The sequence below is a fragment of the Pteropus alecto genome, unplaced genomic scaffold, assembly GCF_000325575.1.
Source record: "Pteropus alecto unplaced genomic scaffold, ASM32557v1 scaffold8, whole genome shotgun sequence".
Classification (NCBI taxonomy): Eukaryota; Metazoa; Chordata; class Mammalia; order Chiroptera; family Pteropodidae; genus Pteropus; species Pteropus alecto.
Genome location: NW_006494609.1, coordinates 1508941 through 1536031, shown reverse-complemented (window position 1 = coordinate 1536031; position 27091 = coordinate 1508941). Strand labels below are relative to the sequence as shown.

Sequence of the window (27091 nt, the reverse complement as noted above, 5' to 3'; positions counted from 1 at the left end):
TTGGGGTCGGGAATCTTGCTTCATTATCTTCAGTCCCTCCTAACTCTGCCTCGTGAATCTCCTCTGCCGCCCCCACCCCGGCCTCCTGCCTCCTTCCGTCTGCCTCCTTCCCGTTAGTCTTTGAACCTGTCCGAGGAACTACGCCGTTCAAGGACACGCGCCGCTCAGTCTCCCTGACCCCACCGTCCCATTCGCGGACCAGCAGCACTCTCCTTCTTCCCCAGCCGTGCCGGGCCATCCGTTGGCCCCATCACGAACTGCTTCCTCGTTTCCAGGAGCACCCTAGCCCTCGGCAGTCTCGCCTTGCGGTCCACAAGGTTGCAGATTCCCTTCTCACTAAAGGGACCTTCTGATCGCCAAATCCAGCGGTCTCTTCTCAATCCTCATTTTTCTTGACCCTTCTCAGGCATCTGACATTGTCCTGGCTCTGCCTGTATGCCCAGGTCTTCTCATCTATGAGATGGGGTTGTTGGTTGCTGTGAGTAAATTTACTTGAAGCACTAGCACGGGCCTGGCACACACAGCACACACTCAGTAGCTGTTAGCAGTGGCCAGGACTGGTGGTGTCATTGTTACTGTCATCTGGAAACTCTACTTCTTTTAGTTCACTCCTGTGTGAGAACGTTTTAAAAATCGATTTTTTTTTTCCCCACCCAACTCTTAAGACATTGGTGTTTTCTGAGTTCTCTTCTATGGCCACGCCTTTCTTCTCTCTTATTACAATCTTTCCTTTTCTCCATATTCATAACTTTTTTTGCCACTTTGCCAACTCCCAAATCCACATCTCTTTTCCAAGCTCCAGGTGAGTAAGCCAACTCCAGACTGAATTCATTTGCTTCCTACATCTCTTTATCCAGTTGCCCAAGTCAGGTGTTTTTGGTTCTCTTAGGTGACATTGAGTGCTAGCCACAAGTCAGGCCCTGTGCTAGTCACTGGGGATGCCACAGTGTGCAAAACGCACGGGGCCTGCCATGCTTCCTGCTGGTGGGAGAGACACCTATTAATACTTGATTAGTTCTTGGAAGGTAACAAACCAGGGTCCTAACTTTGATTGGAAAAACTTTCAATCAAAGGATATTTGATTGGTGCTGGGAGACATTCTAGGCGGAGGTCAGAGCTTGTGCAAAGGCTCTGTGGTGAAAAGAACAATGCTTAAAAAATGTAAAGGCCAGTGATCAGGAGGGCCAAGAAGGAGATGAAATGTGGTGCTGGAGGAGGCCGGGGAGGCGTGATGAGACCGAGGAGGCGGGGTGAGGCCAGGGAGTTGGGACAGGGAGGCGAGATGAGGCCAGGGAGGCGGGGTGAGGCCGGGGAGGTGGATAGGCTGGATGGCTCTTGGCCAGGAAGGCTGTGTTAGTCTTTCTAGGCTCCTCCTTGCTGCTTACATTGACTCCTTTCTACCAGAGACTCTCTCTAACGCCCCTCCTATCCTGAAGTCCTCGTTGTTTCATACAGAGAAAATTAAAATAGCCTCTTGCCACCTTCAGATCTATCTTGTGCACTGTCGTCTTAAGTGGGGTTTCTGACATGGAAATCTGATTAAGTTGATCCTCAGGGTCCAGATCCTCCCCTGACTCCCCATTGTCAGGATAAAGTCAGCCCAGCTTCCTCTCTTGTTAGTCCCCCTCACACCTAGCTCTATGCCTCCTTCACACTGGCTCTCCTGAATTTCCCGTGGTTCCCCAAAGGTGCTGGGTGAAATTTGCTTTGGTGTCTGTATGCTTTTGCCCTCTTTGTCTGCCTGGTGACATCCTGCTCATCTCACAAGCTGCAGCTCATCCCACCTCCGCCAGGAAGCTGTTCCCGCACCCTCTGGCCTGTGTCCTGGCCCCTCTTTGCAGGGCACATGGTCACACTGGTGCATTTATGCCACCTCCCTCCTTGTTTGTTGACATGTATGCCTCCTCTTCTAGACAGCAAACCCCTTGAGAGAGGGGAATAGGGCTCATTTCTGGTGCTTTAGGGCTGGACACATATTTGGTGGTTAATAATTGTTTTCTTGAAGACTTGTTGATGAAGGAATGACATGTTCTAAACAGGTGGGGAAAAATGAAGTTCTATCCAGAGAGCTCTACGTATAGGGACTACTGTGGTAAAGGACCCTCACGTGCTGACAGGCTCTATTTCTTCTAATAGCTGAACACAGGTCTCAGGGCTGCCTCTCCCTGCCTTTGCCTGCCACTGCCATACATCCAAAAGGGTAGGTGAATGCAGGGCAGGCAGAGTCAAATCTAAATATATCAATCCTCTAGCGTAGTGCTTTTCAAACTTTAGCATGCATCAGAATCACCTGGGGGGCTTGTTAAAACACAGATCCCTGGGCTCCACCCCAGAGTTTCTGATTCAGTAGGTCTGGGATGGAGCCCAAGAATTTGCGTCTCTTATAAGTTTTCAAGTGATGCTGATGGTGCTGGTCTGAGAACCACTCTTTTGAGAATCTCTCTTCTAGCAAAAGGCTTTGCTCTAAATAAAAATAATGACTTTCTGTGGTATTGGGGAAGGAGCTATGGAAAGCTTTTTGCTTGAGTTTGGTTTGTAGGTTTCGAGGACTATTAGTATGAGATTAATGTGGATAGATGGATTAGATTCTACACACTTAAACCTCCTCCCCCATCTCCAGGCTTTTCCACAGAGTGTTTCTGTATTCATTCATCAGCTAGTCAATGAATATTTTGAAGGTATAATATGTACATGACAACATATGAGATAGAGTTGTTGATAGAGAGATGAAACTGTCCTTTAGAGAGGTCCTCTACTACAGATGTAACTAGTGCAAGGAGTCCACCGAAGAAATGCCTACTTAGCTGGGTAGTGAGCTTCCCATCAGGGGAGTTATCCTAGGACAGGCTTCTAGTGTATTCGTGGGCATGAAACAATTTGATAGATTAAATGACTATTAAAATCCTGACATTCTGTGTTTAAAGATAGACAGTGTTAATCGACATAACAAAATGGCAGAAATGAAACGCTGTGGTGGAGATTACCGTGGGGAGGCCTGCAGAGGCAGCTGAGGCCTCCTCGTGTAAATACTGATATTATCATTCTTATTTTTAATACACATTTATTCTTTACCAAGAGTATACTTGGTGATAAAATGAGGTCATATCTAATGACCTCATAATTTGCTATTTATTGACCTCATATCATTTAAAAGGTTAAATAGAAAAAGCCACAAGCAGGCTTGGATTGTGCCTCAGGGGCCTTTTTAAGTTCCACTTCCTGAGTAAAATGGAATTGAGATGTGTAGTACCATTTAATTTTTTTGCAATATTTACAGCAGAAAGAGAGAGAGAGAGAGAGACAGGGATAGAGACAGAGAGAAAATCGTAGGACTTGAATTTACAGTCACTAGGTCACCGACTTGAATTTCAGACTCTCATCTTATTAAGAAAGTTCAACCAGTTGCCAGATTCTGTGGTGTAAGGTAAGGTCAAAGTCCCTCTTCCAGGAGAATTCCACACTAAAGATGTGGCAGACCAAGGCGAAGCCCCTTGCCCTCACTACTGTTTTTTGAATGTCTGTTATATGCTGGGTACGGAGTGAGATAGCTTACAAATATTATTTATAATCCTTTTAACCACCCTTCAAGGTAAATAGTACCATCATCAATTTGAGATAAGAAAGAAGGCACAGAGAGATTATGTGTCTTGTCCAATTTCACACAGCAAAATTCAATTCATTTATGGAAGTCAATATGCTATAAAGTTGAACTGTGATAAAAGATAGGTCAAAAATTATAGATCTATCTCAAGTCTGAGTATAGATGCAAAATGCAATATTAACACGTAGAATGCAGCAGTGTATCAGATGGATAATCCACTCTGACCAGTAGGAGTGCATTCTAGGGATCAAGAATGGTTCAGTAATAGGAAACATTAGGAAATCAACATAATTCACTATCAACAAACTAGAGTCATATCTTAGTAGATGCTGAAAGGGCAGCCAATAAAATTCTCTATCATAAAACTCTAAAACAGGAATACGAGAAACTACTTAAAGACTAAAAATTAGCCACATATTTCATTCTAATGAGTGAAACACTAAATCCAGTTTCATTAAAACAGGAAAATCCTGCTTTTGCTATTTTTAAATCTCATCTTGGTGATTCTTATAAGCTAAGCTAAGAAGATAAAATAGTTTATGTAAATATCAGAAAGATGATTATTTTGTCAACGGTCATAATACCTAAAAAACCTAAGAAAATCTAGTAAGAGAAGAAACCCTGCCAGAAATTATAAGAATTGGCAAGATGACTGGAAAACAGCTCTTCTCTATACTATGGAGTTCACATAGCTGATTAACTTTGGTACCTGGAACTAGGATTTGAACCCAGGTCTGACGATGAAATTGATGCTCTTTTTACTTTATGAAATATTTACACTTGCTACTACGATACTAACCCACTTATATGGAAAGAGTCTCTTAAAATTTGTAACTTCAGACATTCCAGATCATGTGGGGTTTGCTCTGCTGGGGAGAGATGGGGACGAGATGAGAGAGTCGACATAGGATTTTTACCGCAAGACCCTTGCGGCTTCTGCTGCCAGCAGTGCTATCGCTCCAGGGGCTGAGATATTGTCAGGGGAGGTTGAGGGTAGTGGTCTGGTCTTAAGCCATTTAGCCAGACTTCTGTTTTTCAGGTATTGAGCAGCCAACCAATGGAACTGCCCCCTTTCTTCTTGGCCATATTTATGTTGCTAATTGCCCTGGTCTCATAGTGTCCATTTGAGAGGTGGTGCTTGTGAGCACATGCTTTTAGAGATTTGGGGTATCAGGCTGCTGGGACATCAAGGGCACAAGCTCTTGGTTGCCACACCCACCAAGGAGACCTTGGCTTCCTAGTTTCCATGGTGGAAGTGGAACATGTTTTTCTGACACAAAATCACCGAGCGGTACTTCAAAAATATTACTCGTATCAAACTGTTCTACTTCATACATAGTCAACCACAGGATGGTGGAGGAAGCACTGCATAGGAATCCAGGAGACCTGGATTCTAGTGGCTCTGCCACAACTAGCTGTGTATTTGCGGGCAAATCACTTAGCCTTGCTGGGCCTCACTTGCCCCCTCTGTGCCATGGGGTGTTGGACTGGATAGACTCTCAGTCTAGACTTCAGAATTAAAATAATCGTCACCTTTACCATGTGCCCGGCATTGTCCTAATGCTTTGCGTAAAGATTAACCCATTACAACAACCCTATGAGGTAAGTACTATTATTATTCCCATTTTCCCTCTGAAGGAACTGAGGCACAGAGAGGGTAAGTGACTTGCCTAGGGTCTCACAGCTAGGAAATGAATGAGTTCTGACTCACTTTTGATCCTCTGCTCTTCTGGCTGTCCTTTACCTGGGCCATATTGTTATGGTGGTGTTGGTTCTGTCCAGGGGAAAGGGATGTTGGGGGTGGGAAACAGTTTTTAAAGGAACGCCATCTTGCTCTGGGGTGCATGGATGGGAGTCACTAGCTGGAGAATCATGGCGGTGACTACAGAGGTTGCTGACATTTGTGTTTTCCCTTCCTTTCCTCTTTTCCTCTTTAGTCTGTGGCAAGCGCTACAAGAACCGGCCAGGACTCAGCTACCATTATGCTCACACTCACCTGGCCAGCGAGGAGGGGGATGAAGCCCAAGACCAAGAGACCCGGTCCCCACCCAACCACAGAAACGAGAATCACAGACGTGAGTTCCCAGCGCTTGAATTGGGACAGCGATAAAGTGGGTGGGCAGGGCCATGGAGCATTCCTTTCATCACCTGTGGCATCTTCTTGTGACAATCACTGATTGGCCTCAGTGTCTCCTGGTGAGTTGGCTCTTTCAGCCTAGCCCCAGCTGCCCGTGTGGGTCACTAAGCCCCAGGCTTAGAGTGAGCTGGGCCAGGATGGCGCACCAAGCTCTGCTCTCAGAGGAAGGAAGGTGAGTGTTAAGGCAGAAGGGAAACATCTTTACCTGGCTGTTGTCAGATGCCAGACCTGCTTCTCTCTTCTGCAGCTCAGAAGATCCACTCACAACTGCTGACTCAAGTTGGGCACATCCCTCGTGTGTGTCAATTCATACAGACATTCCAGATATCTCCTTGGCCACCAAGAGATGTAGAATCTTCTTGATTGATTGTCTTGGCTGTTATAGGGGGTGGCAGTTTTGGTACAGGGCTTCCCTGCCTCAGAAACACTGCCCTGGAGCTTCCATGCTCTTTGCCTGAGCGACCCAGGTGCATTTGATATTTGGGATGCTGGGCTCGAAGGCCCAAAATGATCCTGAAGATTTTTTTTCCATTTCTAGTCCTTCATTTCTTCCTCAACTTTCATGTATGAATTAGGGAGTCAGAAAGGGCTTAGCATTCACCACTTGACTTTCTCTGTCGCGTTCCTATGGTTTCTGGGCCTGCAGTAAACTCAAAATGGGATGGGATAATGGAATCTTTAGGACTCGATTCAAGATGTAGGTCACGCTAAGATCAATAGGTAAACAATAAGTGTGGACATGCCATGTGTTTTCTATTTTGTTCGTACGATTTGGTGGTAGGTGTTCTCGAGTGAGCAATTCAATGTAATTAGAAGGATCAGACCTTTAAAAATATTCAGACTCTAGGATTTGAGGCTGACTCCTGTGCATTTCAATCAATCAGCTCAGTCAACTGATGCTGATTGGCTGCCTTCACCAAATAGTTGAAAGCATTAACGTACCTTGGCCAAGACCTTTCTTTGGATTAGTGTGGGTTTTCGCCTACCCCCCACTCTACTTTCTCCTTGTCACGTTGCCTTCTGTGTTAATCTGCTCAGGCTGCCATAACAACATACAACAGAGTGGGTGGCTTAAAGGACAGACATTTATTTTCTTACAGTTCTGGAGGCTGGAAGTCCCAGATCAGTGTGCCGGCAGGGTTGGATGCTCCTGAGGTCTCTCTTCTGGGCTCGTGGGTGGCTGCCCTCTTGCTGCCTCTTCACATGGTTGTCCTTCTGTGCGCACGTACCCCTGCTGTCTCTTTGTATATCCAAATATCCTGTTCTTATGAAGACACCACTCAGATTGGATTAAGGCCCATCCTAACAGTTCAAATAGAACCTTTTCCTCTTTAACCACCTCTTTAAAGGACTTATGTCCACATATGGGCTCGTGGGTGGCTGCCCTCTTGCTGCCTCTTCACATGGTTGTCCTTCTGTGCGCACGTACCCCTGCTGTCTCTTTGTATATCCAAATATCCTGTTCTTATGAAGACACCACTCAGATTGGAGTAAGGCCCATCCTAACAGTTCAAATGGAACCTTTTCCTCTTGAATCACCTCTTTAAAGGGCTTATGTCCACATATAGTCACATTCTGAGGGTACTGGTGGTTGAGGCTTCAACATATGAATTTGAGGGTGGAGGGAGGGGTGGGGACACAATTCACTCCATAACAACTTCTTTAATTTTTAACTCACTTTCAGAATTCAAACCTTTTGTGTGACAGATCTTTGTTTTCTTACCTACCGTTGTCCTCTAGACAGAATCCGAAAAGCAGGGCAGGAGGGTCTGACAGCTTTGCCCACCTCTCCTCACCAGCTTCTGAGTAGCCACAAGGCTGAGGTCTCTGTCTTCTCTCTGGGGAGAGATTTCCTTGGGCCAGTCACCCTTGTCTTTCAGAAAGGAAAACATTTGCATTTCTCTGTCTCTCCTCTCATCCGTTCTCTGATGTAAGTGGCCAAGGCCTAGCTATCGTCTCCTACCTGGAGGAGACCGAGAGTGATCTCCTTTGATTTGGGCTGCTATCTGGAAAGTATTTATTGGCTATGGTTGTGCTCTCTAAAGTATTTATTAGCTTAGTATTATTTCTCACTCCCTCAGTGCTGGCTTATCTCCTTGACATCTCTTCTCAAATGTCAGGCCATGTTGTTCCTGTGCATAGGCGCTCCGCTCACACTGTAGGGTTTGGAATGCTTCTCTGTTGTCTGCGTGTGCACGGTGATGGCGACAGCAGGTTCCAACGGCAGGAAGGTTCCGTGCGGTCGCTCAGGTATACCACAGGCCCTGAATGGATCGAGGCAATGTCCTCCTTAGCTCTTCCTGTGGTCCCCTCCTGGCAAGCTGTTGACTTCGGAGACGGACACTCGCATATTTATCTCTGTCCCCCAGGATCTCCTCACACACTCTCACGGGTCAGTGTCTTCTGCCTTCTGATGTCTTCACCTCGAGGCCAGACAGCGTGGTTTGGCAAGGAAGCTGTCTTTCCTCCTTCTGGATGGAGACATCTTCCTAAGAAATCTCATCCTGATGCTTTTTTTCCTCTCTCCGTGGGTTTGCCACTGAGCACACTTGCTCCAGCCCCCTCTCTCCCCATTCCTCTTCTCCTTCTCACCCTGCTGATGAAAAATCGGTTTCTTTGTAAAGGAGCATCTGACTGCCCAAGGGTGTTAACCTGCATTGAAAAGAATGACTACCTGAGCTCCTCTGGGGCCTCCTCACACAAAGAAGGTTCCAGAACCCTCATATACACCTTTTTAACGACATCTTCCTTACAGCGCCCGCTCTGTGATTAACCCTAATTTTGCTAGTGGGGAGGGTGCGGCAGAAAGGCCTTCATTGTCACACAGAAACCATCTTTCCCTCTTGCCCAATTTCTCTGGACAAATTCGAGAGACAGCAACTCTTCCCAGATTCTCGGCACCGCACATGCCACCCATCTGCTTGCTGCTGTGAATGTGTGCTCTGTTCCCTCCCACAGTCCCCTGGTGAGCAGCCCCCAACCATTTTCTCGTGAGCACTAATTGCCAGCATCATTAATACCCAGTCATTAGCTGCTCCCACTGTTTGGGGTGGGGGTGAGCTCCCATCCATCCTGCCCCTAAATGCCGCTGGGGCTGTGTGGTGAATTGAATGTGACAGCTCTGCAGCATTCTAAGGTCTCAGCTTTGTGATCCTCCCTTGGCAGGGCTTCTGGAGTGGGGGAGGGAGGCAGGGGAGCTTAATCCACGAGGCTAATCTGCAGTTCCCTCAGGAAACAGTCTGGACGCCAGTGGGGTGGGAATGCTGACTTTTCCCTCTTTAACAGAGCTGCAGTGTGACCCAGGCTGCTCGTGAGACAGGCCTATCGCAAAAACGGCCCTACAGACTCAGGAGTTTTCAGGGCCACGGGCAGCTGCATTTGCACCACCTGCAGGAGACAGACCTTTTGACTTTGGCCCTCTTGCTGTCCCTTGCTGCATCCCCCCCAACTGCGTCTCTGGTGAAGCCCATTGCTCCTCCCTGCGCCTGCTGCTGCAGAAAGGGCAGAGCGAAGCGCTGGAGCCGACCTTGACCTTCCTCCCAGCCCCAAGCTGCCCTGTGCTGCCAACTCAGCAATTGACTGCCATTCCTTCTGTCCTCCTGCTCCCTCCCAGCTGACGTTCTCTGGCCTTTGTTCCTCTCCTAGTCTCTCATTTTCTCCTGAGTGTAAGTTTCTTGTCCTTCTGTAAGGCTTGTCCCCTTCCCTTTGTGCCCTTGCCTACCTGCCTCCACTACAGGCGGTCCAGGGCTGCTTGGAGCTCAGACTCTCCCTGTTGGGAGCTAATACTTCCCTTCCCGTGTGAGGTTGGATTCTTTTTTCTTCCATTTCTCTTACCACCTTCATATATTTTCTATAACTGAAATCACTGTGTGTGTGTGTGTGTGTGTGTGTGTGTGTGTGAAAGGAGGAAGTGCTTGGGCAGGTTGGGACTTTGCGGGGTGCCACTCAGAAGCATTCTTTTGTGACTCCTTAAATGCCATCTTGGTAAATAGCCACAATAAAGCCAGGGTAGCAGAAAGGGCACTAGATTAGAATTCAAAACTCCTCTGATACAGGCTCATAATGTCAAAACTCTTTTTTTTTTTTTTTTAATCTTTTCTGTACAGTGGGAATCTATTATAGATGATGTTTACAAGGTATTTTGGAGGTGGGCAGGGTGGGTGTGGGCATTTATGAAGTTCTGGACCTGGATGGAAAAGCCATGTAAATAAATTCAATCTAATCCGTTCGTCTGTCCTTCTATCCTTCCATCTATCCATCCAACCATCCATCTATGCACTGGTTTAGTAACCATGTACTGAGTGCTGCCTTGGTTCCTGTCCCTGAGGAGCTCACAGTCCTGAGCAGAGTGTGTAATAGGGTATGTGCAGCATGGTGAAGGAGCAGAGGGCTCAAGGGTACAGTGTAGTATCTACTCCATTGGGTGGTGATGCTCGAAGCGTAGCATCAGCATCGCCTGGGAACTTGTTGGAAATGCAAATCCTTGGCTCCTCCAGGCCTCCTGAAACAGAGACTCTGAGGGTAGGGACCAGCAGCCTGTGTTTTAAGAAGCACTTCAGGGCATTCTGGTGCCACCAAAGTTTGAGAACCATTGCATTAAGGGATTTGCAAAGGCTTCACTGAGGAGGCGACATTCAAGGTAGCCCTTGAAGAATGAGGAGGAATTTCCTGGGAGGAGAGAAGGCTTCCCAGGTAGAGGTAACTGTATGTACAAAGGCAAAGAGACATGAAACAGCAGGGTGCATCAGACAATTGTTAGTAGTAAGGTCTGACAGCATTGGAAGAGTGGCAGAAATGTAGGCAGGGGCCATGGTTGGAAGTGTCTTCTATGTGTGGTTGTCATTCTGTAGGAAATGGAGAGCCAACAGTAGCAATTACTAGAGGATAAGAACCAATAATTTATAAAGAAATCTGTTTGACATATTATTAATTGTTATATGGCATTTCTCTTGTAGTTAATAGTATAAATGAGTATAAAATACTCTCTATAACATACTCGGAGCTCCTAAGAGGGAAATGTTTTTTAAAATATGTGTCTATAACATTTATTTCAAGCCTAGTTTCAGGTCCATAGAATGGAAGTTTGGGTTGTCCTGGGTCCTGAGAGGTCTTCGTCTTCCAAATAATAGTGGCGTGCCGGACACATCGGCTTTCAGTATCTGTCAAGAGGAGAAAAGGCCCACTCTAGGGCGCCTTCGGAGGGCATGCTGTACTGTGCAGAACTGAAAAAAGAGACCCGAGTTGATTAAGGGTAATGTCGGCTGATTAGATAATCTGAAAATTAGTCTGATAATGTGCAAATTATCTAAAAGAAGCATATGATGTCATTGCCGCACTAACAGGAAAGATCTAACAGATGTTGTCTTCTGACATCTCTGTCCTCTAACTTATGGCCCAGGGGCAACTAATCCAGCGTTGAGAGAGAGTGAAAATTACCTTTGACACAAGCCAAAGAATTTTGGACCGCTCTGAAAGGTGCCTGAAAAGCCTTAAATAAAGCCCACACAACCCACCACTTATCCAATCTCCATACAGGAAATTTAGGCTTTGTTATAGGAAGGAGAAAGGAAAACTCAGATATGGGGCTTTGTCAGGAAAAATGAGCTGCTTCTCTCTTCCTGAAGAGCAAATTTGGAAACTAACAACAGATGTTTTTTAGATGAATTATTATTTCACTAAATACTTTACAGATTGCAAAGTGAAGAAGAACCAGAGGGGTTGCTCTGGCCTTGAAAGTAGACTGGGCGTAAATTTCCCAGATCGGTAGGTTATCCACACTCTTGACCTGGTGGCTCAGAGAATAGCAATAGATTTGGCCGGGCCAGGTGGGTATCGTGACTCCGCCACCCTGCCGTCTCTGTCTGTGTAAGTGTGGGTCAGTTACTTCCACTTCTTTGCTCCTTTGTTGCCTCATCTGTAAAGAGGAGAGAATAATCAAACTGACCTCATGGGGTTGCTGTGAATCTTCAGTGAGACGATGTGGGTGATTGGCACCAGGCCTGCACATTATAAGTGCTGACATCCCATCTCTGTGCCATTTGGACCAACAGAGCATGTCTGCGACCACAGATGGCCGATCTGAATCAGGGCCTGTCTGTGGCTGTGCGATACTGGGATGCTAACTGCCTATGGGGTCTCGTTGGCATCGTGCGTAACTATCAGAGACTGACCTGGCCCCAGTACCTCCTTTGCTAAATTTTAGATGTGGGCCACCAATCCTTCTACTTAGGCTAAACATGAGCATTTATTGAGAACTTAATTGTGCATGTGCCCACTTTGTGGAGCTAAGTGTAATCGGACCTGCGAAAAGTCATGACATGTGGTCTCAGCCTTAAGAGAACTTGTGGTTTAATCGGGAAATAAGATGGGTGCATGACACCCAGTGAAAAGAAGCTGTGGAGCAGAATCTAGCCAAGCACGGCATCGCCATATTTCCCCACGATTAGGCATCTACCTGCCATCTATCTGCCTTTCTGTGAGCCTCTTATTTCTCTCACATTTTTGGCCTAATTACCAACAATATTCGGGATTGAAAAGTTTCATGTCCTGAGAAACAACGATGACTATAATACTTGCTTGTGTCAGACACTGAGCTGAGTGTGCCACATTTATATAATTTGTTCCTCACAACAACCCTATAAGGTAGGCGCTATATCCCCCTAGAAGCCATACCAAAGCACACAGAGACTGAATGATGTGCCTGTGGGCACAGAGTGTGAATGAGAATTCTTCAGTCATGTGTCACTTCTTTTCCTACCTTATTAGAAATAAAATTATTTTACATCTAGGAGAGGAAAGAGGCAAAGAAGTGCTGGAATACCTATTCCACACCAGGCAATTTACTTGTGTCATCTTATGCAATGTTACAGGTCCCCACGGCACATGTTACTACTCTTATTTTACTGAGTAGGAAACCGAGACTCAGAATGGTCGAATAATTTGTTACATAGTTAGCAAGATGGGAAGCTGAGATATGAATTTGCTTGAGTTGGACACCATTCAATTATGTCAGCACATCGGAACCCCAAATGATGGATCCTAGTCTCAGCCTGGTATCTTTGTCACGGTCCTACTGATGTCCCTTAATTTTCACCTACAGACCGATTGTTGAATGCATCGTACTGCATAGTGGCTTTCCGAGAGAGATGACTATTTATAGGTACCATCTTAGTCAGCTTTGGCTGCCATGACAAAATACCATAAACTAGGTGGCTTAAACAGTAGGTCTTTATTTCTCACCGTTCTGGAGGAGACTTGGAAATCTCAAATAAAAGTGCCAGCAGGGTCGGAGTCCATCTTGTGTTGGAGATGGCTGTCTTCTTGTTGTGTCCTCACATGATCTTTCCTGGGTACATGTGGGTGGAGAGAGAGAGAAGCAAGCTCCTTGGTGTCTCTTCTTAGAAGGGCACTGATCCCACCATGAGGACCCCATCCTCATGATCTCATCTAAACCTAATAGTCCCCCAAATGCCCCATCTCTAATGCCATCTCATTGGGGTTAGGGTTTTAACATATGCATTTTTGGGGAGACACAGTTCAGCGCAGAGCACAGGTACATTTAGTCTTCAAAACTAACTTTAGTTGTTTGTGATGTTGTATGGACCCCACCCCCTCATTCCAAATTCTACTTGGGACTTTAATTTGTAAATCAGTTTTACTATAGGAAAAAAAATCACACGCCATTCTGTTCAATAATTTTCCTGCATCTTTCTCATTCTGTGTCTCATTATCTTTCTTAGCTCTTATTTCTCTTTTTGACTTTGTTCTTAAAAAAAAAAAAAAAAAAGCTTTGCCTAAAGCAAAAATTCTAGGATTCATCCTTGGCTCTTTGTTTTCGTTCACCATCCATGTCAGCTTCCCTCCAAAACATACCCCTTTCTCCATCTCCTGGCCCACCACTGGTTCCTGCGTGGATCATTGCAACTCCTTTATTGGTTTCTCAGCTTCTGTTACCTCTTTTAGTCTATTCTCCATGGAGTAGCCAAAGTGGTCTTTTTAAAGTATAAAATAGATGATGCCATGCCCCGATCTCAACATTTTTATCAAATTTGAATACAATTCAAACTCCTGACCTTGAGGGCCTGCAGTTTTTCTTCTCAAAGTGTGGTCAGCAGCATCGATGTCAGCTGGTACCCAGGTGACCTACTTGTCCAGGTTTTCCTAGGACATTCCCAGTTTTCGACTGAAAGTCCCGTGCTCTGGGAACCCCTCAGTGCCACACAAATCCAGACAGTTGACAACCCTATGGGGGAGATTTAAGAAATGTGGAATCTTGGGCTCTTCCTCAGACATATGAACCCTAATCTGAATTTTAATGAGATCCTTCAAATTTGAGAAGCCCTGGGCTCCAAGACCTGCTAGCCACTCTGACTTGACTTCTCTCAGGTGTGTGGTTGCATGTAATCAGGGCAGGGCAGTATCCAGTGGGCCAGCTAAGAGCCTGGGTTCAGAGCCAGTGTAACCACTTAGTAACATGTGACCTTAGACAAACGACTTAGCTTCCTTGTGCCTCAAGTACCACCTATACAAAACCAGAACGTTAATGTATCTCACAGGGTCATGTGAAGATTAAATGTTAATTCATATGAAGTGCAGCATTAACAGAAAATGCGTGTGACAGTGTGATGTGACTCTCCCGTGTAGCTTTAGAACCATGGTTCTCAAGCTCGAGCACTTCAGCATCCCTGGGGGTTTGTTAAAACACGGATTGCTGGATTCCACCCCAGAGTTTTGGATTCATTAGGTCTGGGGCGGCACCCTAGAATTTTCATTTTTAACAGGTTCCCAGGTGAAACATTGCCTTAGAGAAATCCAGCTTTCAAAGACTGGTGTTCAATCTATTTCCTTTTAATTTTATTTCCTTTCAGATGCCCCAAGTCAGGTAACTGTCCAGGAATCAGGCTGCACTATTACATCTAAGGGTTAGACTTGGTTTTCATTCTTTTCCTAATGTTCCAACCTACGTGGGGCAAATGTCTCTCTGGCTTCCAGCATCTGCTTCCTGGCTTGCTTTCTGGGTTTGTCCCCCATCTGGGCACTCATCCTTGGCCTGGGCTGCCCCTCAGTTTTGGGGTCCCTTGACTCTGTCCTAATTCTCAGGTCTGAAGCTTGAGGCTCATCTTTTTTCTTTTCCTAAGTACTATTTTTCAGTCTGAAGGACACAGAAAATGCTGATCCATTGTGGACTGATGGGGGCTGACATACCTGAGTCCTGTGGAAGAGGAGTGAGGAGAGTTGGAGAGGGGCTAAGCTGGGCAAGACAGGAAGGGGGCTTGCTGAATTCTAATAGCAAAATAATAATATCCTGACAACTTAAATGGACAAAGCACTGAGTTCTAAAGCACTGAGATGTCCCCCAGTTCTCTGAGGGGAATAACACCACTTCATCCAGAGCCCTGGTGACATAGTTACTCTCAAATTAAACATTTTCCCTCTCAACTGACTCATTTGGTGGCAATAACAAGTTGCTACGCCAGGGCGTGAACTAACCCTCAATGACCTTCTGCTGGAAAATTGAAATATCTCCTTGCGCTTTCCCTAATCAGCACTGAGAAGAGTAGTCAGTTTTGCTTGGTCTTTTTCTCGCTTTTCTGAAGCATCCATGACAGACTTGGTGTTGATGGCCTAAGGCAGGAGGACAAAGGACATTACTGGCAGGTCAGGTGACCATCTAGCCCCAGAAGTGGTGATGTGGTGTCCTAACTCATGGCAAATTGCAACTCGATAACCAAAGACATTTGTCAGGATGGAGACATCAATGTGAGCAGACATGTGTTCTGTTTGTATAGCACAGTGTTTAGGAGTAAATATTCTCAAGGTGTGCATTTAAGGGTTTGAGTTTGTATTTTCTAAAGACGGAGGAGAAGAAGGTAGGTGTAAGGAAAGATGGGATGACTGATGTCACATTTAAAAATTTTTATAGTGTACGGCCATGCCACCTTGAACAAGCCCGACCCCGTCCGATCTCGGAAGCTAAGCAGGGTCGGGCCTGGTTAGTACTTAGATGGGAGACTACCTAGGAAGACCAGGTGCTGTAGGCGTAAGAAATAAAAATAAAAACTAAAGGATTGTAATCTGACAAGGTCCTTGCAATCTGTGAGGTCAACCAAGGGTTGCCTTGCCTAAAAAAAAAAAATTTATAAAGATTCTATAGCCAGCAAAACACACAGTAAGACATTGTTTGTTTTCTCATCAGCTGTTGTAGGCCTCCCGGCAAGAGACTGAACATGGGGTTCAAGGGGCTCTGGGGCCAACTGAGTCTGAGAGCTCTTAATTGCATCCATCCTGCTTTTCCAAAAAATGCCCGAGAGAGAGGATTCCTGCAGGAGGGCAGGCCCACTGGCTTTCTTCACTGCAGATTTAGTCTTCCCAATGAGTCCCCCATTACTCCTTCTCCCCACTCTTTCTCTGTTACGAACAGAACTGATGTTAGCGGTGCCTTAGAATGGTCACTCAATACTCGGGGGACACTTGGCATCCACTCAGTTCCTAGTGGCAGATTCCCCCCCGCCCCCAGCCTCACCTCCCAAAAGCCTCTGTGAAGATTTGCCCATGCTTTCATTAAGTATTTATTGTCAGCTCTGTGTCAATCACTGTGCCAGGTGCTGGGGATTCAGAGATGAAAGCCGCTTCCCCTGCCCTCAGGGAGCTCACGGCTAATAGAGGAAGAGATACCTACACAAATGAAAAACAGTGATGAAAGGCTGACTTCCTCTGCATTTGTCACCCTGTTGAAATCCTCAAATAATAGGCCTAAAAGGAACCTTAAGATGTAATCTAGCATATTCTCTTGTCTCTGGATAGGCAGGCACTCAACAACCCTGGATGGGGCAGACTTTCCCAGCGCAAAGGCCACTTCTAGAAGCCTGCTCCTTAGACCATGCCTTCAACTGTATAACTGCCTTCATTTCTAGCTTTCTCGTGGCATGTGCTGCCATTTCAGCTCCTTCTGTCTCATGCTGTGGCATTTGAACTCCATAATCTTGAAGACATTCAAGCAACCCTCGGCCTTCTCTTCTCCAGGTGGGCTGATCTCAGGGGTGCCCGGGATCATTCTGTATTAGCAGCCCCCCTTCCCTCTATCGTGTATTCGCATTGTCCTCAGTGCCAGGTGGCAAAATGGCTGATGAAGAAGACCGAATTCTCTGCCACTGGAGACTCTGAGGGCCCAACGGTCACGTGGTGAGTGGACCCCGATGTCCACTTCCCCACCAGGCTCCCCGATTCCCCTGCCTTTGCACATTCAGTGAGGAAGGCATTGTTTGTCTCCTCCTGGAGCCCCGGGTCAGGGCCTGAGTTGCTATTAGGTGGCCAAGAAGAGCCAGCCTGAATGGAGTTCCACATTTTTATTCCTTGGATCTGTGGGATTTATTTTTTCATCCGTTCTAGGGAAGCAATGAAAAAAGGTGTCAGGCCTTGGGGATAATTTATATGAGTAAACACGTAAGGAGTAGGGTGAGCAAGAGCATGAGAATTAAGGCCATTTATCCAGGCTCCGAGGCTCTGTTTGCCCTCTGGTCCAGCCTTCCTCACAGTCTTTATCTTGTCACGTTAACCCCCTCCTCGCTGTACTGCACGTGGGCTGAGCACAGATCTCTTCACGGTGGACTTCCCTGCCCCAGCCTTCCGCTGTTTCCCCCTCCCCCGCCCACGTCCCTCATTAAAGGCTGGATGGTAGAAGGTAGCAGGATGTGGCGGTGGCCTCCAGCTGAGGCCTGCGCGCTGATTCTGAAGGGAAGGCACGTTGGCTTTCACCCTCCCTCTTCACCCTCCCTGTCTCTGAAGCTTCCTCCTCCAGCCTGGCCTGTCCAGTGTGTCCAGCCTGGGGCTGCCTTTCTGCTTTCCCTCTTTTCCTGTCCCCTTTATTTTACTCTATCCTGTGAAGCTGTGCTCCGCACAGCCAAGTGCACCGGGCTAGGATGCTTTACACTTGAGAGATGAAGTAATAACAGGTGGCAAGACCAGAGGCTGCCAGAGCCCAGGATTCCAGTTGCCATGGAAACATGTCAGACCTGTGGAGGGATAGGAACTGTCAGCTGTGGAGGGTGGTGGGGGGAACAAGTGAGACGGGTGAGGAGAGGCACATCTCCTGGAGGGTTCTTCTCACTGTCCCCAGACTCCCCAAGGGCTGCACACCCCAACTAGCAGGCTCTGGGAAAACTGCTGCTGGAATGAGTTAAGGCTGAGTGGCGGACGCAGAGCATGGCTACGTGTTTGTACACATCAGGCCCTGGCAGGTGATCTTGAGTGTCTGTTCAGGATGTGAAGTCACGCTTTTGTGGATGTGCCATGGAGGACCCTAAACTTCTGGCTTGCTTCCTGTTTCCGTAGGACACTTGGGACAAAGCTCTGGTCTTGGAAGAACCAGATGAGGGGCTGTGGCTGGGAGTCAGATGTCCCTGCCACTCATTCTTTTCGTGAGTGGCAGGTATATCACAGCAGAAATCAGACTGAAAGGGAGAAAGACAGCCCTGTCTGGGTGGTGGTTTTATGGAAGGTTTGGAGCCTTGTTTGCCATAGACATGTGGCCTGACTGGAATAAAAAATCCCGAGTGCGTACTTTCCAGAATTATTGCTCATCCTTTCGCACGTGTGGTGGTGGGACTATTTGGGGCTTGGCTTTCCTTTCTCTTGGTTTGATTTATGTGAATGCTCCCTCCCACCTCTGTTCTTTTGTTTTATTTTATTTTTTTGTGCTTCCTCATGAACTTTGTTCCTGATTTCCATTTTTTTTTTTTCCTTTTGAATTTTTTAGAGTTATCTCTACCAGGTAAATCCCTAAACTCCGAAGGCTCACTTTATTTTCTTAAGATCTTCCTTATATCTCTTATATGATCTCAGCCCATGAACATTAATCAACAGAACACCAAATCCATCATTGCGAGCTCTTCCACCGAGATACCACTCAGGCCTTTGCCCTCCCCGTCATCTTATTCTATAAAGCGGGACTCAATTTCCCATAAGCAGAAGCAGAATCTCTATTTAAATCCCACTTGCAAAGTCTGGGCAAGCTTCCTATTTATAGTAAAATCCTTTTTATAATGATCTCATATATGGTACCAGGAAATTGCTCACGGCTGGGTTAGGCCATAGGCCAGTAAAGCCATGGCGTGAGCTTTACTTACAAAAAATTTCTTCATGTGTGGGAGGAGGGAGGTAGATGGAGTAAAAGGGGTCAAGTAGGTGGTGACAGAAAGAAATCTAACTCTGGGTGGTGAACACACAATGCAATATATATATGCCTCACTGTTGAATTGTACACCTGAAACTTACTGGGTTTCGTTAACCAATGTCACCATAAAAAAAAAAACATTCCTTCACGAGCCTCTGGAATTCTCTGAAGAAGTCTTTTCACAGCGTATATGACAATAAACAGGGTCACCCTGGATGGGTGGCTGTGGTAGGGACATTAAATTTAAGTTCAAAGGGAATTTCCGCTTTTATCCGGCCGATCTCAATAATTTTTATCACCTTGGGCCTCCTAAATAACATGTTAGGTGAATCAAGTTGTCTATAAAGAGATTTATGAAATATTTTATATGCAATGTATGGCCTCTGGACTTCTAAGGAGGCAGAGAAGTGTGATTACAGGCCAAGAGTTTCTGGGGACACAGAGACCCTGGAGGTGAGTCCTGCCTCCTCCACTTGGTAGCTGGGGCCTGGAGCCAGCCCCTTAATCTCTTTGGACTTCAGTTACCTCATCTGTCAAAGAATCCCTACTTCACAAAATTTCTGTGAGAATCAATGAAATAATGTATGTAAATCATCCAGCATAAGCTCTATCACAGTTCTGTAGAGTAATACATGTCTACTGCTTTTTCTTCTCAAAAAGCAATTGAACAAGAGGGAGGCTGAGTCTCCTTTTCAAGAGACAACAAAGCATAGTCTTATATACTTTTCTTGTATGTTTGTGTACGGGATGATGTTTCACCCATCATAGTAGGGGCACAGTGTTATTCTTCCAGCAACCCAGGTCCCTCAGCCACCCACTCTGGTGTACTCTGGGAGTTAGACATGACTCCAGGCCAGATGACTGACCAATCCATTTGGATATGGACCAGCTCTGCTTTCTGAGGACTAGGGAAATAAACCAGGCAGTGAATGATATTCAGAGCAACAAATAACTCTGCCTGGGGGAAAGCAAACACAGTGCTCTGTCCCCGCTTGGAAGACGTCCCAGGGGTATCACTGTGCTGCCTACTGACATCTCTGCCATTCTTTTCTGAGCCATTTGTCCCACATTGTTGTTAACCATTTCCTGTGTGGAGGACACATAGGTGTTCCAAAGATGAGTTAGACATGGTCCCTGACCTGAAGGAATAGACTGTTTAATATGGGGAGATGAGGCAGGTGTGACCATGTATAAATAAGAGAGGCATCATAGACGTGATGTCAGCAGAGTGCCTTCCCCCAAAGCCTGACTGGTCATTTCTGGGCAATTGGGAGAGCTCCATGGGAGAACTCTCACCCTGAAACCAATCCTTAATACCAAAAAGTATATGAGAACCAGATGCAAAGGCTCTTGATTAGTCTATTCCATGCCATTTTACCAGGACGGAAGAAAGCTTTGAGCTTTATCATGGGAAGAGAGTAGGAACCGAAGCTAAAAGGATTTCTCTGGAAATGAAGCATAACTATTCACTATCACTTCCTACACTGAGTCATTGCTCTACTAAAATAATCTCCCCTGCCCCCCCGGCATGTCACAACTGCATACACCAGGGCCTATAGCTCAGATTTTGGCACCTTATTCACCCCTTTGGCCAGGCACTTTGCATGACTAACAGCAAACACAAATACGTGTGGGGGACCCTGTTGTGATTCAGTCTCCTCAGAAACTTTTCTTTCATCAGATGAATTAAATTCCATTCCTTTGGTCCTTTTATATAGGATCAGTTTCTCCATCACTGCCTGCTTCGCTCTACTAGATCATTTCTGAATTTCTCATTTCTTGTAGTATTGGGGTCCCTGATTCAATAGGGTGTTTTACAGTGGTAAGAACTGTAAAGAATTACCTGGGATTTTTTTGCCTCGTTGCCTCCGAGAGAGCAAGATGGGTCATCAACAACTCTAATGGAGTCATCCGAGATAATTCGGCCAGGGTCCTTGTTCTTGCCACGAAAATATGCCTCAGTATGTGCTGCCAGTGTTTCCGTCAGTCCGTGAAGGATATAGGCTTCATGAAGTTGAACTAAGTGAACTTCCCTGAACGGGTCATTCCAGACATCTGCCTTAACTGCAGAAACAATGCTAGCTCTTTGTATGTAAAATAAAACTTCAGTTATGAGTGTTTTATTGTGAATGGAAGTTACATGATCATAGAAATCCCCTTCTTAATTCTTACTATTTTCAGTGGATTCATCTTCAAAATTTGTGCCTTGTTTACCCCTGGTTATATAAAAGTATTCATGCTGGAAAAAAAAAGAATGACCTGGGAGTTCTTATACTCCGTATTCTTCTTCTTCATCCTTATAACTCACAAGGGATACAGTGGGTTGGAGGAAATACGATTCTTTTGGTTGCTTAAAGGTTTTGTGAAAGGGGAGAAAAATCTGACATAAGAGGAAGTCTCTAAGAGAACAGCAGAGAAGCAAATGATGAGATGGGACCTTCTGAGAGCTTTAGTGAGATGATACATGAGATTCTTTGATTTTCATGCAGGAAGCTACCTAAGTTGCAACTGGCACCTTCACATTTTATATCTAGTTCATATCAATCGTGAAACTTAGCTTTGGTTTACACTCAGTCCCTAAATGTAATATACCCTACTTCTTAATGTTCACCTTTTGATTGATTTCCACGATAGTCTCTTAATGAGGAAACCTGAGTTTATCTGCGTTGTAGACGTGCTCAGGTTTTTCTAACAGAGCTCTAAAAATGGTTAAGATGGCAACTGAGGGAAAAAGTAGAAAGGGACTTCCTTCTAAATTTCGGCAATGAAAATTTTATAGGCAGAGTAAAATTTTTACAAATATACTGATTTTTAGAGATTATTTGCAAATCCATTCTTTATAACATGCAGATGCCTTTGAGGTGCAATGACTGATGATGAAAAACGCACACTCAACAGGCCACAGGATACGGCCAGCTCCTCAGTCTGCCCCAAACAGCCAACACTTTTCTTGCAGAGATTCGTCTGCCTCCCTGAAGATGAAAATCAATGACTTAGAAACTGATTAAACAATTCAAATAGCAACTGATAAATGGATTAACCCTCTATAATGTAATTCTGCAAGCTTTTGTCTTCTGCCTTTCCCAGGTAAGTTTTTCTATTCCTGGAGGCAAAGCAGAGGCATGGAGGAAGTGAAGGCCAGAGGGAATCACATTAAAGTGGGTGAATCCGTTTATCACTTACTGTCTGGATGGTATTTCTGCTCACATATCTTCTTCCTTTTACAGATTTGTACCCTACGGGACCCTGATTAATGTTAGCCAGTGAATAATGAAAGATAGCAGCAGACACTGGGTATAGTGAGGAGGAAGATACCCCCGTGGTTTAGGCTGATCCCATAAATGGAGAGACTTTTCTCCTTAGTCACAAACAGGGAGTGTTACTGTAACAAAGAAATGTCCACGATAGGTATAGAAAAACAGAGGAAAATGGAGGTGTTTCTCCCCAGGCAAAGAATCTATCCAAGGCTTTACCCCCAGCCCCCTAGAAACTGAGAATGATTTCAGTGCTCGAGACATGGGCTGTTTGTTCTCACAAGGTTTTGTTTTTAAGATTTTTTGTCCCAAGATTTTTTGTTTGCTTTGTATAAGATGCTCTTTACTCACCCCACTGTTTATAATGGCCATTGGGTGTTTTGGGGCCTGGTTGTTCAGAGATGAGAGCAGTTCACTTGACTAGTAGTAGGTAGGGCTTCTGGATGCTCTGTTCATCCAGGGATGCAGTCAGAGGAGCAGAGTCATTTGTATAAAAACACAGAGCTGGGAAATGTTGCAAAATGCAAACTAAACTCTGGGTGGCTTCAAAGATATTACTACTAGTGAATTGAGAGGGCCAAAAAGAAAACAGCCCTAGTTAACCACTTGGTTGTAACAAAACCTCAAATTCTAGACTTTGTATTCTTCCTGGAGCAGATTCTGCTACACTATAGGAGAAGAGGGGCCAATAGAAATACGTCTCAGCCTAAAATTGGATTTTTAAAAAAAATGTTTCTACAGCTCAGAAAGGACCGGATGGGACAGTCATTCCCAATAACTACTGTGACTTCTGCTTGGGGGGCTCTAACATGAACAAGAAGAGTGGGCGGCCCGAAGAGCTCGTGTCCTGCGCAGACTGTGGACGCTCTGGTGAGTGTGGCCCCTTCTTGCATCTGTGCCCGTAGACCAGGAACTGTTCCACTTCATTCCTCTGCCATCTTGCGTGGGGGTCGAAGGGTGGAGTGGAGAAGTGGTGATGCTTTCAAGTGGAGATGAGTTTTCAGGTCCTTTGATATTTTTCTTCTTTGGATTGTAAGAACTAAAAGTTATGCCCTGGGATCCAGGGAAAAGGGAAAGGAGACGCTTTTGGCTTGCATTTGGCCTTTCCATGAACTGGGGATTTCTTTGTGTGTGTTGCCGTGGACGACAGCAAGATAGTATGGAAACACCTGGAGACACAGGCAACATGCTTCCTTGTATCTGGTGATGTGCATGTAACAAAAAGATGTTTTTGTTCTGTGTAGTTCGCCTGGCGCGAACCAGAAGAGTATGGAGACATGAATATTGGGAGAGTAGCCACATCTTGAATCGTGGGAGTCAGAGATCCCTGGGCTCCTGGGTAGTTGTATAAATACCATGTCCATTGGCCACTCATCCCATTTCCTCATGTGGGTCAGAAAAAAGAGACCCCAGGAGATCAAGGAGGCAAAAGGGCAGGTGTTCTTAGGGCTAATCTGGAGTCGACTTTGCACATTTGGAAATTTTCATCTTTAACCTATCCAAAGACTAAAGTAAAAAAAAAAAAAAGACTTTGATCTTGTTCTTTCATTCTTAAAATGAGCTCAGCTTTTCAAGTTTTGTTAAGCTCTTGTTTTGTTTTTCAATTTAACCAAACCATTACTTTTGGCTGGTTGTGGTTGGTTGGTTGGTACTACCTATTTTTCCTATTGTTTTATGTCATAACTTGGCCAAAGAGAGAAGATTCCAGACTCATCTTTAGTCTTATCAACTGCTGCCTAGTAGCTGAAATATAGTTCAATTGTGTGATTGGTTCCAACAGTGAGGAGTCATTGCTTCTTTCCATACTTCTACTGAGTGTCTTTTTTACTCCTAGTGCCAAGGGAAGGACTGAGGTGACCCTACTTGGGTTTACCGTAGTAACTCAGTTCTTCCTTTGCTCTGTCTGCAAACCTTAGCTTTAGTCCTTTCATTTTGGAGTTTTGGATTGTTTAGGGTTCAAGACTGACCTGAGTAGCAAATCAGTAATTGAAAAAGGACTGGTTTCCATTGCACACAACATTAAACACCCCGACACGGTGGCCCATCTGTGCAATTCTGTCAGTTCATTTATTTTCCAAATATGATACCTAATGTCAAACTTTTTACTCTCTTGGTGCTAGCTTAGGAAAGAGGGCCCATCTGATAGTGGACCCTGGGTTTTAGATACTTAAAAAGAAAATGAAACAAATGAAATTCAACTCAGTGTTTTTTATAAGTGAATGATCAGATAAAATCTCTGCCACTAGAAGCAAAGTCACTTGCTGGAGTGATATTCTAAGCAGAATGATATGGACTGCTGTGGGTTTGGGATGCATTAGAGAGGGCAGCTTCAGGATTTTCATTGCAAACAGCTGTAAATTTCCCCCTTCCTTTCTTATAAAGACGGGGTACTTGAATCTGATTGATCCATGGGGGACCAGAAGTAGGCAGTTGTTTTTTTTCTACCTAAAGCCTCTCTCTTCACAGCCTTTACTCAGCTTTTTCTTCCAAGGATCTGTCTGCTATGTGACTCAGGGGGCCGTTGTATACCAGCCTAGGTGTTTTCATTGCATTTGTCAAGGATTAATTGTGGCGGATAATTTAGTCAAGGTCTGACTCTGATATTCCTGAAATAGTCGATACCTTGGGAATAAACAAGTGGCATTAGCCCATGGGATGTGCTTGTTAAGGCAGGTGGGTATCTATTTCTTTAGGGCCTCCCGGGAGTCCTTCCAAGGAAGACTGTGGAGCTCAGGAGAGCTATCTTTCCCTTCCCACCTACCCCATTACCTCTGTTTCCGGGGGCGAAACTGAGATTCCTGATATTGGCACCATAAGTGGCACATTATGACCTCATTTGGGAGCAGTCCTGGGCCCATTTAGAACGTAAAAAGTTTAAACCTGAGTTTTACCTATTTTAGGATACTGTATTTTATTAGGCTTTTTAACCCCTGTTTTACACTTTGTTAGTGCTCTGAGTTAGATATGACAACTCTGAACTTTCCGGGGTAACTAAGACCTGGGTGTGTTTAGTGGCTGGAGTGTGGTGTGAGTGTGCATGTGCACATGCATGCCTGTGTACACACACATGTATGTGGGTGCAGATCGCAGAAATGTCCTCCAGTGGTTAAAGAAAACGAGAGACTCTTTTATTATCTACCACTCGTCAGACTTTCCGACTTTTGTTTGCTTTCAGTGCAAATGAACTATATGGTGTAGGAGCAGAATTGAAAGGGTACCAAAAGAATGGGATTAGAAATGGGTAAAAATAAAAATAAAATGGATGGAGGCTTAACCACCTTGAACAGTGTATCTGACAGTAATACCTTTGTAAAGCTGACTGTCAAAATGAAGGACATTGTGCAAAGGAACACCAACAGAAAACACCAAAGAAATACCAACCAGGCTTAAAAAAACCACCAAGGAAACTCATTGTCTGGGGCAAGATTGAGTGAATGTGCGTGTGTATGTATGCATACAGAAGAGAAGAAAGAAAGATCGTGGGTGAATCTTTTGCTGTCAGAGCTGTGGACATATATATTATGGTGGAGACGATGCCTTTTCAGGGAGGGAGTAATCCTTTACTCTGGAAGTGTTGACGTTGCCCCTTTACCCCAAATCCCTGTCGCCAGGTGATGCACCCAGTTAATCTCTTTTGGTGTGAAATGGTTTATGATCTTACTATGAAGAATAACACTGTGATAATGTAATAAGAATATTAATAATGCTGTCTGTTGCTTAACCCATGTGCTGATATATTCATCATACATGTCAGCTCATTTGGGAGGAGAAGGCAGGAAGGAGAAGGAGGCAGCGGCCGCAGCACGCACCACGGAGGACTTATTCGGTTCCACGTCAGAAAGTGACACCTCAACTTTCCACGGCTTTGATGAGGACGATTTGGAAGAGCCTCGCTCCTGCCGAGGACGCCGCAGTGGCCGGGGTTCGCCCACAGCAGATAAAAAGGGCAGTTGCTAAACTCACAAACAGACTCTGGGCAATTCGCCATCACCCTCTGACTTTGGTCATTGTTCTGGTTCTAATATATATTTTTTTTAATGAAAGACGACTTTAGGTTTTCCCTTCATCCTTGCTTTTCCTCTTACTTTCCATACATCCCTTCCCCCTTTCCCTCTATTTTGCGTATGTACAGCAGAAGCACAAACTACTGAAACAAAACAGAACAAAAGAGCAGAATCACAGTCCTTCAGTGCGATGGCATCGCGATGTACTATTTATTTTCCATAGAAATGGGAAGTTAGGTGAATTATCTCTTTTGGGGGGGAGGGGATCTTTTTGGCGTGAGCAGAGTTGATTTCCTCAGTTTTCCTATTTATTGGCAAAATGAAGAGAGGAGGAATATTGGGTTTGGAAACAAAGAACCAATAACATTAAATAAATTATTATTTATATATTCTAACTACTATTAGCAACTGACTTTTTTTTTTTTTTTTTTTTTAGGGAGATTTTTGGTTTCTGATTCAGTTTCCTTACTAGTTACAAATGTATTCAGATTTTCTATTTCTTCATGGTTTAGTCTTTTTAGATTTTGTGTTTCTAGAAATTTTTTCCATTTTATCTAGGTTATCTTTTTTTGAGAGAGAGAGAGAGAATGAAGGGAAATCAAAGAAATTGAAGTAGTATCCTGTTTAGAAGAAAGCCACTGGGGGGAGGATTGATCCAAGGAGACCTAGTCGGGAGGATTTTCTCCATGGGAGACGATTGCACTTTCTGTACCCCACCGAGCGCGTGGCTCCCCATGGCAGACCCCCTCCCCATTGTTCCTCCCTGACCTTTCCATCTTCCTCCCTGCTTCCGAGAAAATGTCAGCAGTTCCCGAGAAGGCTGGGGCTGCTGCCTGTGGCCTCCCTCCAGCACCTGAGCCCCCGACCGGCAATGCCTCCTGGGCTGTTCCTCTCTGTCAGCACAGCCGCCGTTTTGTGGTTGCT

The 27091-nt window shown here is 45.2% G+C and overlaps 1 protein-coding gene and 1 pseudogene across 1 annotated transcript in view; both read left to right on the top strand.

The window, feature by feature from the left end:
- Nucleotides 1–26547, top strand: part of DPF3 (double PHD fingers 3) — a 189119-nt gene extending 162572 nt beyond the window's left edge. Inside the window, exons 7-9 of the mRNA XM_025042073.1 lie at nt 5539–5676; nt 22905–23033; nt 25918–26547. Coding sequence (XP_024897841.1) covers nt 5539–5676; nt 22905–23033; nt 25918–26120 — 470 coding nt within the window. The 3' untranslated portion in view covers nt 26121–26547. The remainder of the gene's footprint in view (nt 1–5538; nt 5677–22904; nt 23034–25917) is intronic.
- On the top strand, nt 15660–15778 carry LOC112473980 (annotated as a pseudogene).
- Nucleotides 26548–27091: the final 544 nt, after the last annotated feature.